The sequence below is a fragment of the Megascapheus bottae genome, chromosome 1, assembly GCF_031878675.1.
Source record: "Megascapheus bottae isolate mThoBot1 chromosome 1, mThoBot2.hap1, whole genome shotgun sequence".
Lineage (NCBI taxonomy): Eukaryota > Metazoa > Chordata > Mammalia > Rodentia > Geomyidae > Megascapheus > Megascapheus bottae.
This window is the reverse complement of record NC_143509.1, coordinates 2,934,333-2,947,500: the sequence shown is the minus strand read 5'-3', so window position 1 is coordinate 2,947,500 and position 13,168 is coordinate 2,934,333. Positions and strand designations below refer to the sequence as shown.

General features: G+C 54.9%; 1 protein-coding gene across 1 annotated transcript; it reads left to right on the top strand.

The window, feature by feature from the left end:
- The first annotated feature begins 341 nt into the window (after positions 1-341).
- Positions 342-8,612, top strand: Cnn1 (calponin 1). Its single transcript, XM_090337550.1, has 7 exons — positions 342-493; positions 2,074-2,195; positions 6,322-6,388; positions 6,489-6,626; positions 6,767-6,877; positions 7,627-7,773; positions 7,852-8,612. Exons 1-7 carry the CDS (start codon positions 431-433, stop codon positions 8,095-8,097), a joined length of 894 nt encoding a protein of 297 aa, XP_090193676.1. The 5' UTR covers positions 342-430; the 3' UTR covers positions 8,098-8,612.
- The last annotated feature ends 4,556 nt before the right edge of the window (positions 8,613-13,168 follow it).

The following is a 13,168-nucleotide window of genomic DNA, read 5'->3' as shown; positions in this document are numbered from 1 at the left end:
CACTGGGATCTAGAGCTAAGTCCAGGAAAGTCTTTCTCCAGGACCCCAGAGGGACAAACAGCCAGGCTGACCTCAGACTCAAGGCCCAGAAAGTTGGCCTTGCCTGTCCCAAGACCCCCACACCCCCCCACACCCGGAATAACACAGACTGCCCCCCTCCCGCCGCCCCCCAGGCGGAAACAATGACTTAATCAGCTTTCAATACCAAGGCCCTGACATCACGCGCGGAGGGGGCGTGGCCGCGCGGGGACGCCCCGCCCCCCGGCCGGCCCCGCCGTCCAATGGGAAGGCCGGGGCCCAGGCCCGGGCAGCTCCGGGCGCTTCAAAACCGTGCGGGCAGCGCGGCGGGCGCAGACGGGACCGGCAGCCCTGGTCCCGCGGGTCGCCCTCCCCTCGCTCGCCCGCCCGCAGCCACAGCCCGCCGCTCGCCATGTCCTCCGCTCACTTCAACCGAGGCCCGGCCTACGGGCTGTCCGCCGAGGTCAAGAACAAGGTAGGGGATGCCAGGCTGGGGCTCCCGGAGGGGAGGGAGGGGAGGATGGAGGGGGAGCACCTGCCCCCCCACACACACACAGAGGTGAGCGCTGTCTCGCCTTGCAGAGATCAACCCTTGGTCAACCTCTTGAGCTCTTGGAGAGAGGATGGAGGGGGGTGGGGAAGACATGATTTTTCTCAACGGGATAAAGAAATGTCAGGGGCGGGGGGGGGGGTAGGGGAGGAGTGGTTGGGGGGGAGTGGTTTAGAACTGGGGTCCCTGGGAAGGAAGAAAGACAGAAGAGATGGAAAAAGGGGGGGGCAAAATCCCCAGCTGCAGATCCCCCAAAGATACAGCCGTGCTTTGGATAGGTAAACTGAGGCTGGAGGGGGCGAGGCTCTCAGGTCATCTAAGGCAGGTGGAGATAGGGGCTGGAACCCTGAACTCACCCAGCTCCCCCGGCCCCAGTCCACCACCCCATCCGTGTTTCTAGTGCAAACAAGGGGGTGGGGGGAAACGGAGAGAAGGCCCCCCCATTTCACAGAAAGGAACACTGAGGTTTGGCTGTGAGAGAGAGAGGGGGAGAGGGAGGGAGGGAGGGAGGAAGGAAGGGAGGGAGGGAGACTTGTCCCAGGGACTCATGAGAGGGATCCAGGATCCTCGGATTTGGGGGATCTTGGGGGGGTGAGGAGGGGATGGGGGTGGGGAAGCTCAGATGAGAGGCAGATGGCCGCGCCGCCCCCTCCCCCCCAGCGCCGGCCCCGGCGTCTCCCGAGCCCGTCGCGCCTTATAAGGCGGCCTTGGGGAGCCAGGCCGAGCTATATAAGGGCCGGTTCACTTTATAAAGCCAGGCTGGTGAGCAGGGGGGCCGCAGGGCCGGGGTCAGGTGAGGGGCTGCCCCCTCCCTCCTCTCCTTCCCTCCCCAGCCTGGAATAAGGGCAGCCCATCTCTCCTCCCCCAGCAAGAAGCTCAGAAGGGGAAACTGAGGCACTTGCTTCCCCTTCACCCCACCAGAATCAGGGGACTTGGAGGCAGAGGTGGACACGTTGGTCTACATGGGACCCAGTGAACCCCTCAGCTGGACCTGGGGACCCAGATACTGGGTCAGTGAGGGGCAGAGAGGGGGAGGAGAGAGAGGCTGGGGAGAAAGACAGCCAGGCAGGGGTCAGAAGCGACCCCCCCCCTTGAAAGGGGGGACAGAATCTCAACGACAAATAAGTATGAGGCCCCGGGCCCCCTGTGAAGCCCAGCTTCAGATGCCCCCCTTTTTCTCCGAAGGGGAGGGGTGCTGGGACAGGGCTAAGGGAGCCAAACCCCAAGTTTGGCTTGGAGGGTGAACCAGGAGTCCAGACGTCTCCTCCCACCCCCCCCCCAGCCCCCAGAATCATTGTCAGAGTCTCCACCCCCTCTTCACCCACATTCTCTGGAGCCAAACCTCAACATGCCCGGGATGGCCCCCTGGGCAGGTGCCACCTCCCCTGGCCCTCAGCCCTGCCCAGTTCCCCCCAGGGAGGGGGGCAGTGCCTTAGCTGGAATGGCTGGACCTAGGGACCCCCCCCCAAAAGCTCTGCACTTCCTGTGTCCTCCTCCACCCCCAGCTGGCCCAGAAGTATGACCACCACCGGGAGCAGGAGCTGCGAGAGTGGATCGAGGGGGTCACCGGCAGGCGCATCGGTAACAACTTCATGGACGGCCTCAAAGATGGCATCATCCTTTGCGAGTAAGTCGGGGTTCTCTTGAGCCAGACCCTGACGCCTCCCCGAAACGTGGATACTCATTCCTACATTGCACCTCTAAGGACCATTTTCTATCACCTCCAGCGGACGGGCAGTGGTAAATTATCACCAGGGAGTCCAGACTAGCCTGGGTGCTGGGATTAGAGGAGGGCACTGCCCTGCCCGCCTGGCTCCTCTTATTGCCTATTGATTTATGTGATGCTGGTACTGAGGATTGAACGCAGGCTCTGGGCAATGTCCCAGGTTAGAGCTCTACCACTTGAGCTACAGCTCAGCTTTTTACTGAGTCATCGGAGAGAAGAGTCTCCTGAACTTTGCTGCTGGGGCTGGCTTTGAACTGAAATCCTCAGATCTCAGCCTCCTTCTTAATTCCACTATGCCCCTTTAATGGACAAAGAGGACAGACGCAGTGTTTTATGACTAATCCAAGCGGCTTGGCCAGTGGACATTCGGAAGCTCGTTGCTCGAAGGCAAAAAGTTATGGAGACCCCTTCTTAACAACTATGAGAGGCCGTATGGCAGTAGATCACGCCTGTAATCCTGGCTGCTCAGGAGGCTGAGATCTGAGGATCACAGTTTGAAAGCCAGTCTCGTGCAGAAAGTCTGTGAAACTCTTGTCTCTAATTAACCACTTGGTAACTAGAAGCGGAGTTGTGGCTCAAGAGGTAGAGTGCTAGCCTTACTCAAAAGAAACTCAAAGCTTCTTTGAGTTTCTAGGGAGTTTGGCCTAGTGGTAGAGTGCTTGCCTAGCATGCACGAAGACCCGGGTTCGATTCCTCGGTACCACATATGTAGCAAAAAGCCAGAAGTGGTGCTGTGGCTCAAGTGGTAAAGCTCTAGCCTTGAGAAAATCTAGGGACAGTGCCCAGGCCCTGAGCCCAAGCCCAGGACTGGCAAAAAAAAAAAAAAAGATTTCAGCCTCTTAAATAGCTAGGGTTACAGTTGTGAACCACCAGTGCCCAGCTTTTGTGAAACTCATCTTCAGTGAGCTGTGGTTCAAAGTGGCCAAGCATGGAAAAAGCCAAATGAGAACATGAGGTCCTGAGTTCAAAGCACAGTACCAGCACAAAAAGAAAAACAACCAACTATCAAGTCATTCCTTTTTTTTTTTTTTTTTGCCAGTCCTAGGGCTTGAACTCAGGGTCTGAGCACTGTCCTTGAGCTTTCTCAAGGCTAGAACTCTACCATTTGAGTCTCAGCACCACTTCCGGCTTTTTTCTATGTATGTGGTACTGAGGAATTGAACCCGGTTCTTCATGCATGCTAGGCAAGCACTTTAACTACTAGGCCAAACTCCCAGTCCCATTCAGTAATTTATGCAACACACATTTATGGAGCCCCCTACTGTGTGCAGGCCTCTAATTGAGGCATGGGGACTGTGAACCAAAATGACTCCACTGGAAGCAGAGAAAGAGCTATTGATCCAGTGGGGGACATCAATCAAATATCGAATCAGGGGGTTTGGAGGGATGGGAGCGTAGCCTGGTGGTAGAGTGCTTGACTAGCATGCATGAAGCCCTGGGTTCGATTCCTCGATACCACATACTCAGAAAAAGCCAGAAGTTGAGCTGTGGCTCAAGTGGTAGAGCGCTAACCTTGAGCAAAATGTATCCAAGGATAGTGTCCAGGCCCCGAGTTCAAGCCCCATGACTGGCAATAATAATAATAATAATAATAATAATAATAATAATAATAATAATAAATCAAATGGAAACAGAGACAAGGGCGAGTGTGGAGAGTGACAGGAAGCTGGGGGCAGGGCAGGCACTGTTATTCTGGTCTTGAGGAGGATATTTGGGTTGAACTTTGGATGAAAGGATGGAGAGGAGATGTGAGAGCTGTTGGGGCAGAACACTTGGCCAGTATAAAGGTCCTGAAGTAGGAAATCACCAGGTAATGGACTGAGGGGAAATGGGGGGAGATAGAGAATTAAATACAGGTGGGCTTCAGCCATGCCAAGGAGTTTGTATTTTATTCTGGAGCCAATTGTATTTTCTCTGTAGTACTGGGGATTGAATTCAGGGCCTCAAACTGGTGTTCTGCCGCTTGAGCCAGGCTTCCTAATCTTTTTGCTTTTAGTTAGTTCATTTTTCTGATAGTGTCCCCTGCTTTGCCACAGCATGTCTTGGCCCCCGTCCCCTGCTCCTGAGAAACTGGGAATATACAACGAACCATTCTGCTGCCCCACCCTGAAGGTTTTTGTTTTTCCCCCAGCCCTGGGGCTTGAACTCAGAGCCTGAGCACTAGCCTGCATTCCTGCATACTTGGCAAGCACTCTACTGGAAGGCCACATGCCCAGTCCCCCACCCTGAAGTTTTCATTTGGGGTTTTTCTTTTATGTTTCTATTGGGACTTGAACTCAGGACCCGGTTGCTGTCTCCAGATTTCAGGTGTGAACTACTGATGCTTGGCCCTCGGGTATTTTCTGCCTCCTTGTCCTGCCTAGACAAGTGCTCCATCACCTGAACCACATTCTACATCCAATGTTATTTGGAGAGGAGAATCTCATGGACTCTCCTGCCTTTGTTAGCTTCGAGCTGTGATCTGAATATTGCAGTCTCCTACGTAGCTAGGAATACAGGCATGAACCACAGTGCCTGGCTTCTCCTTTTTTCCCACCTCCCAGGCTTGGGGCTTGAGCTCAGGGCCTGAGCACTGTCCTTGGACTCTCTCAAGGCTAGAGCTCTACCACTTGAGCCTCAGCACCACTTCCAGCTTTTTTCTATGTATGTGGTACCGAGGAATCGAACCCGGGTCTTCATGCATGCTAGGCAAGCCCTCTAAACTCCTGGCCCTTTTCTTTCTTTCTTTCTTTCTTTCTTTCTTTCTTTCTTTCTTTCTTTCTTTCTTTCTTTCTTTCGAGACAGGGACTGGGTGGTGGTGTCTCGAGCCTATAATCCTAGCTAGTCAAGAGGCTGAGATCTGAGGATTGGGGTCAAAGCCAGCCCGGGTTGGAAAGTTCGTAAGACTCTCATCTCCAATAAACTACTCAGAAAAAGCTGGAAGTGACACTGGTAGAGTGCTGGCCTTGAGCACAAAGAGGCTTAGGGACAGTGCCCAGGCCTCAGAGGTTAAGCCCCAGGATCAGAAAAAGAAAGAGAGAAAGAAAGGAAGAAAGGAAGGAAGGAAGGAAGAAAGAAAGAAAGAAAGAGAGAAAGAAAGAAAGAAAGAAAGAAAGAAAGAAAGAAAGAAAGAAAGAAAGAAAGAAAGGGGGGTGTCCATGTGGATTCCCTGATATGTCTTCACCAAAAAAACAAAGCAAAAAAACCCAAAAGGCCACCAAAGGCAAGCCTGGTGGAATACACCTATAATCCCAGCTATTCAGGAGGCAGAGGGAGGAAGAGCTCGAGGTTGGGGCCAGTCAGGGCAAAATTTACCAAATCTATTATCTCAAAATAGAGAGCTGAGCTCCAGTGGTAGAGCATGCTCTAGGGCCTGAGTTTAATCTCTACTACCTCGTAAAAAATAAAGAAAGAAAAGACAAAAGACACCGAGAGACCACAGCCTGGGAGGTGTACTCCTAGAACATAGTGATGGTCCCATGGAGACTTCCTGACCGGTGTCCTGGAGCAAGCTTCTCCTGCATATGGCGTCTCATCTATCACCCACGCCTAGGGTCAACCATCCCCTACTCTGGCTGGGTTTTTTGTTTTTTGTTTTTTGGTCAGTTGTGGGGCTTGAACTCAGGGCCTGGGCACGATCTCTGAGCTTTTTCACTCAAGGCTAGCGCTCTACTACGTTGAGTCACAGCTCTGCTTCTGGTGTTCTGGTGGTTCACTGGAGAGGAGAGTCTCACAGCCTTCCCTTCCTGAGCTGGCTTTGAACCTTGATCCTCAAATCTCAGCCTCCAGAATAATTTAGATGGTAGGCTCAGACTTTCTTTTTCTACCCAGATAGCTCTTTCTCTCTCCCTCCTCCCCTCTCTCTTTTGCTAGTCCTGGGCTGTGAACTCAGGGCCTGGGCGCTGTCCTTGGGCTTTCTCAAGGCTAGAGCTCTACCACTTGAGCCACAGCATCATTTCTGTTTTTTTTTTTCTATATATGTGGTACTGAGGAATCAAACCCAGGACATCACTACCACTAAGCCAGCTCTGCTTTCTCTTTATTAAAGATTCATCAATAAGCTCCAGCCAGGCTCCGTGAAGAAGGTGAATGAATCCACCCAAAATTGGCATCAGGTATGCTCAAAGACGACTTCCTTTCAATCCCTGAACCCCAAGCCCCTCCCCCCTCTGCCCTCCCCCCCCCTGATCTACCTCCCCCCCAACTTCACCCCAGTTGGAGAATATTGGCAACTTCATCAAAGCCATCACTAAGTACGGGGTGAAACCCCATGACATCTTTGAGGCCAATGACCTGTTTGAGAATACCAACCACACCCAGGTTCAGTCCACCCTCCTGGCCCTGGCCAGCATGGTAAGTGCCAGGGCAGGGTGGGCACAAGGCGGGGGCAGCAGGGCTAGGGACAGCTCTACCTGGGGTGCTCCATGCTGGGAGTGTGGGGGTGGGGGGAGGGGTCCTCTCACGGGTTCCCTGCCCCCTTTACCCCCTCCTAGGCCAAGACAAAAGGAAACAAGGTGAATGTGGGGGTGAAATACGCCGAGAAGCAAGAGCGGAAATTTGAACCTGAGAAGTTAAGAGAAGGGCGGAATATCATCGGACTGCAGGTATGACTCTCCCTCACCGGCTGACTCGAGCCAGAGGCCAAGGCAAGAACTCTGATCCCTGCTTCAGGCACCAGCTAGGCACTGCTGGCACACACCTGTAATTCTAGCTACTCAGGAGGCTGGGATCTGAGGACTGAGGTTCAAAGCCAGCCTGGGCATTAAAGAACGTGAGACTCTTATGGCCAATTAACCACTAGAAAATGGGAAATGGGGCTGTGACTCAAGGGCTAGGGCATAGCCTTGAGCTATAGAGCTCAGGGACAGCGTGCAGGCCCAGAGTTCGAGCCCCATGACCCACCAAAAAAGAAAAAAAAGAAAGCCAGAAATGGTGCTGTGGCTCAAGTGGTAGAGCTCTAGCCTTGAGGAAGCCCAGGGACAGTGCTCAGGCCCTGAGTTCAAGCCCCTGGACTGACACAAAGCAAAACAGAAAGAATTACCAGATGCCTTTTTTTTTTTTTTTGAGGTACTGGAGATTGAGCCCAGAGCACTTGCTAGGCGAGCACTGGAGCCACATCCCAGCTGCCAATTGTCTTTTGTATTCCCCATCTCACTCGTTTGCTTGCACAGGAAAGCCAGGCCCGGAGAAGCTCGCTCAGCCTTGCCCAGTGGAATGAATCCAGGACAGGCCAGGACTTGAGACTTCAGTCAAGCACTGTAGCCAGTCTGTGCCTCAGTTTCCAGGCCATCCTTGCAACCCTCCCCCACACCAGGCTCTGTCCCTTGGTCTGATTCTCCTTTTGGTTTCCTAGATGGGTACCAACAAATTTGCCAGCCAGCAGGGCATGACCGCCTATGGCACCCGGCGCCATCTCTATGACCCCAAGCTGGGCACAGACCAGCCCCTGGACCAGGCCACCATCAGTCTACAGATGGGCAGTAACAAAGGTGCCAGCCAGGTGAGTGAGGAGACCCCAGCACCCTGCCCGACACCCCAATCCCTTTCCCCACAGACTGACCACTCTGCCCTTCCTCAGGCTGGCATGACAGCGCCTGGGACTAAGCGGCAGATCTTCGAACCCGGGCTTGGCATGGAACACTGTGACACACTTAACATCAGTCTGCAGATGGGCAGTAACAAGGGGGCATCCCAGCGGGGCATGACGGTGTACGGGCTGCCACGCCAGGTCTATGACCCCAAGTACTGCCTGCACCCCGACGACCCAGAACTGGGGGAGCCCACCCACAACCATCACCCACACAACTACTATAACTCTGCCTAAGGGGGGACGGCTCCCCTCCCAAGGGAGGATGCTGCTATTCTTGGCTGGACCCAGTGGGGGGGGACCAACGGACCCCCCCTCTTCCTGCATGGCTTCACCCAACCCCCTTGCCTACGGGGTGACAGTTTGGGAAGAGCAGATCTAGGGGGAGGGCAGCAATCTGGAAGGGCACTGCGGGGTGTCCCCCCCCAAATAAAATGTCCACAGCAAAGCGATTCCAGCTGCTCTCCCCTCCCCTCACTAGTGGGTACCCCCCACCCTGGGATCAGGAGCTCCTCCCGGCCCCCACAAATGAAGCCCCACCCCCAGATCCCAGACTTGGCTGCTCCCCTCACCCCCCACAGCAGGTGCAAACTGCATGCCCAGGGTCGCAGGGGACACACGCGTCCATGGATGTGAGAAGCAGCATGTGGAACGCAAGCACTTTTTGTTGTTGTTGTTGTTGTTGTTGTTGTTGGGTTTTATTTTATGTTTTTCTACTTCACTGGAGCACAAATAAATGGCTGTAAAAATCACCTGGGGCCTCAGGGTGATTCTGTTCCATGGTCTGTGTGGCTCTTACACATATACACACAACCTGAGACAAATTCCATCTTACACACACACACACACACACACACACGCGCGCGCGCGCCATTACTAATAACAGGAGCTCTGTGTTACTCACACGCAACATGTCTCCACATATAACCCCCCCCAGGCCCCTTCATGCAAACCCACAAATATAGAACATTGGCCGGGAGCTGGTAGCTCACACCTGTAATCTGTAATCCTAGCTACTCACGAGGCTGAGATCTGAGTATCACAGTTCAAAGCCAGTCCATGCAGAAAAGTCTGGGAGACTTTTTGTTTTGTTTTTTATTTGTTTATTTATTTGGTCGTGGGACTTGAACTCAGGGCCGAGGTGCTGCTCCTGGGCTCTTTACCTCAAGGCTACCCCTTTACCACTTTGAGCCACAGTGCCACTTCCTGGTTTTCCTGTGGGTAGGTGGAGAGTCTCACGGATTTTTCTGCCCTGGCTGGCAATCCTCAGATCTCAGCCTCCTGAGCAGGTAAAGAGGGGAGGGAGGGAACTACCAGTGCCCGATTCCATGAGACTGTAATGAATCACCGAAAAAGCAGAAGTGGAGCTGTGGCTCAAGTGGTAAAGCACCAGTCTTGAGTAAAACAGCGAAGCCACAATACATGGTTGTAAGTTTAAGTCCCACTAGAACAGGAAAAACCCATTGCATTCCAAGAACTACACATGGCCACATATACCACACAATACCCACGTGTGTGTGTGTGTGTGTGTGTGTGTGTGTGTGTGTGTGTGTGTGAGTTTTATCGGGTTGGAAATGACCAGCCAGGGTCCTGGTCACCTTTGAGAAAGCCCCCAGATTCTGGCCAAGGAGGGAGGACAGGATTTGAGGACCGAGAGGAGCAGTTCCTACAGACTGGCATAGAACACCGATGTGGCTAAGCTTAGGGTGAAGCTCCCTGTGTCCATCTTGCCTTCAGCCCTTTCCCTAGGGGCCAATCCCAGCTCCTGCTTCTCCCTGCCCTGTCCGTGGCTAGATTCACCATCAACCTTCAGAAAGGTCCATGTTTCCTGGTAAGGAGAACCCCCAGCCTGCCTGCCTAGAAGCCACCAGCATTTAGGGTTCAAGGAGAGAATGCAAAGCAGAAAGAGGACAAAGTGTAATTTGTTTTGCTTTTTTGGGGCTGGTACTAGAGCTTGAACTCAGGGCCTGAGCACTGTCCTTGGGCTTTCTCAAGGCTAGAGCTCTGCCACTTGAGCCACAGCACCACTTCTGGCCCTTTCTGGGTATGTGGTACAAAGGAATTGAACCAGGGAATTCATCCATGCTAGGCAAGCACTCTACCACTAGGCCAAACTCCCTGCCCTTGTCCCTTAATATTTTTGCTGAGGGCAGGTGCTTTACCACTTGTACCATATTCCTAGGTCTGCCTTTTTGCTATGTCATTGGAGTTAGGGTCTCACAATAAGGACTTTCCTGCCCTGGCTGGCTTTGAACTTCACAATCCTCAGATGTCAGCCTTTTGAATGGCTGGGATTCCAGGCGTGAGCTCAGGAGCAAGCAGTGTTCTTCCCATCCCGTCCCCCACTCCCCCCTCAAGAACAAGGGTCAAGGATGGAACGCAGGGGACCTGCAGAGACAGACACCAGAAGTCGCTCATGCACAGACCCACACAGCGCCTGGGGCCTCGTAAAGCAAATTCCAGTCACTCTTGGCCTGACAATTTCAAGATCTGCTCTCCCAGGGCTGGCAAAGGGAAGCTATGCGGAAAGGGGGGCGCCCCCCATGCCTGGCCACCCGCCCAGCCTCCTCCACACACCACCATATTAGCACTTGGCCTGTCAGATGCAGTGGGCAGGCGACAGTAGAGGAAGAGCTTGGGTGTCAGGAATGAGCCCCCATCTTTTCTCCCCCGCCCCCACTTTGTTGATTGTGGGGCTTGAACTCAGGGCCTGAGTGTTGTCCCTGAGTTTCTTTTGCTCAAGACGAGTACTCTCTCACTTGAGCCACAACACCTCTTCCAGCTTTTTCAGCTGTGTGGATCCTATCCCTACCTCCCGACTTCTGAGACCCCCCCTTCCTTGCCCTGGGGAGAGGGTCTCTCCTCTGCCTCAGCCCCCAGGACAGTCTGGACCCTGGACTTTGAGGGATGTGGCCTAATCACCAGCCTGTTTCATCTGTGAACCCAGGACCCACCTCACAGGCCAGAGCAGTTGGGTGTGACCTGCTTTCAGAGCATTCTCTTGGCACTGAAGACTGCAAAACAGAATCTCCTAAATGTAGGTATTCTCCCAGGAAGTCTTCCCTGACTGCCCTTCACCGTCTGTAAAAGCTCTCCACACAAAGCCCTTTTCTTCTCCATTTGTGTGTGTGCTATGAACCACTAAACCACTCTCCTGGCCCTAAACACTTAATTTATTAAAAAAAAAAATCAAGTAATTAGCCAAGCCTACAATCATAGCCATGCAAAAGACTGAGATCTAAGCTTGACACAGCCTGTAATCCTAGCTACTCAGGAGGCTGAGATCTGAGGATCGGGGTTCAAAATCAGCATTAGATAGGTCTGTGTGAGACTTGAACGTCAATTAACCAATTAACGACCAGAAAACTCAAAGTGGCGCTGGGTTCAAACCCCGTGTCTGACAAAGGCAGTTATTAATTATATATATAAAAAGGTTACAATTCCTTAAGTCAGACTGAGTACAATGCTTCTTGACTAACGTTACCCTTCCTACCCCTAACCTCAGGCATTTCTCCCCCCAGTCCTGGGACTTGAACTCAGGGCCTAGGTACTGTTCTTGAGCAATTTTGCTCAAGGCTAGCAGTCTTGCCACTTGAATCACAGCACCATTTCCAGCTTTTTCTACAATGTGAAATGGAGGAATCCAACCCAGGGTTTGGTGCATGCTGGGCAAGTACTCTACTACTAGGCCACACTCCCAGCCCCTTCAAGTATTTTTATCCCTTAGCATTTTATTTCAAGGGTGGTGCTCTACCACTTGAGCCACTCCTTTCATTTCTGGCTTTTTGCTGGCTAACTGGAGATGAGAGTCTCATGGGCTTTCTTGTCTGGGCTGATTTCAAATGGAAACCCTTGATGGGTGCCAGTGGCTCACACCTGTCCTCTTAGCTCCTCAGGAGGCTGACGTCTGAATATTGTGGCTTGAAGCCAGCCTGGGCAGAAAAGTCCCATGAGACTCTCATCTCCAATTGACCACTCAAAAACGGGAAGTGGAGCTGTAGTTCAGACTGAGCCCAGGCTCTGAGTTCAAACCACACAACTGACAGCAAAACAGAAACCCTCAGATCTCAGCTTCCTCAGTAGCTAGTTGACTACAGGCGCCAGGCTCTTGGGTCTTTGTGAAAGGCGGATGTAAGTACCTAGCCAGGTGTGTGTCTGCTATTCTGCGGCCTGTGCTCTGCTATGAGCACCCATCACCCTGCCCTGACGGCTTAAGGGTAAAGGATGGCCCCACCCACCCTCCCCACCCGGACAGGCCCTGCCCAGCCTCACCCCAGGCCTCACCCACCCTCCCCAGCAGGACACGCCCTCCCCGACCCCAGGCCCCACCCTCCCCAGCAGGACACGCCCTCCCCGACCCCAGGCCCCACCCTCCCCAGCAGGACACGCCCTCCCCGACCCCAGGCCCCACCCTCCCCAGCAGGACACGCCCTCCCCGACCCCAGGCCCCACCCTCCCCAGCAGGACACGCCCTCCCCGACCCCAGGCCCCACCCTCCCCAGCCCCACCCTCCCCAGCAGGACACGCCCTCCCCGACCCCAGGCCCTACCCTCCCCAGCAGGGCACACCCTCCCCGGTCCTAGGCCCCACCCTCCCCAGCAGGACACGCCCTCCCCGGTCCTAGGCCCCACCCTCCCCAGCAGGACACGCCCTCCCCGACCCCAGGCCCCACCCTCCCCAGCAGGACACGCCCTCCCCGACCCCAGGCCCCACCCTCCCCAGCAGGACACGCCCTCCCCGACCCCAGGCCCCACCCTCCCCAGCAGGACACGCCCTCCCCGACCCCAGGCCCCACCCTCCCCAGCCCCACCCTCCCCAGCAGGACACGCCCTCCCCGACCCCAGGCCCTACCCTCCCCAGCAGGGCACACCCTCCCCGGTCCTAGGCCCCACCCTCCCCAGCAGGACACGCCCTCCCCGGTCCTAGGCCCCACCCTCCCCAGCAGGACACGCCCTCCCCGACCCCAGGCCCCACCCTCCCCAGCAGGACACGCCCTCCCCGACCCCAGACCCCACCAACCCCAGCAGGACACGCCCTCCCTGGTCCCAGGCCCCACCCTCCCCAGCGGGACACGCCCTCCCCGGTCCCAGGCCCCACCCTCCCCAGCAGGACACGCCCTCCCCGGTCCCAGGCCCCACCCTCCCCAGCAGGACACGCCCTCCCCGGTCCCAGGCCCCACCCTTCCCTGCAGGACACGCCCTCCCCAGTCCCAGACCCCACCCAGACACGCCCTCCCCTGCCTCACCCCAGGCCCTACCCTCCCCAGCAGGGGTGAACCGGGACCCCAAGAACGCACAGAGAGCCAGGC

Excerpts from the sequence above, each read along its gene's own strand:
- Cnn1 (XM_090337550.1), top strand. The coding sequence starts at position 431 with ATGTCCTCCGCTCACTTCAACCGAGGCCCGGCCTACGGGCTGTCCGCC. Across the intron at positions 6,878-7,626 it reads GGAATATCATCGGACTGCAG|ATGGGTACCAACAAATTTGC; the intron begins GTATGACTCTCC and ends TTGGTTTCCTAG. Across the intron at positions 7,774-7,851 it reads GTAACAAAGGTGCCAGCCAG|GCTGGCATGACAGCGCCTGG; the intron begins GTGAGTGAGGAG and ends GCCCTTCCTCAG.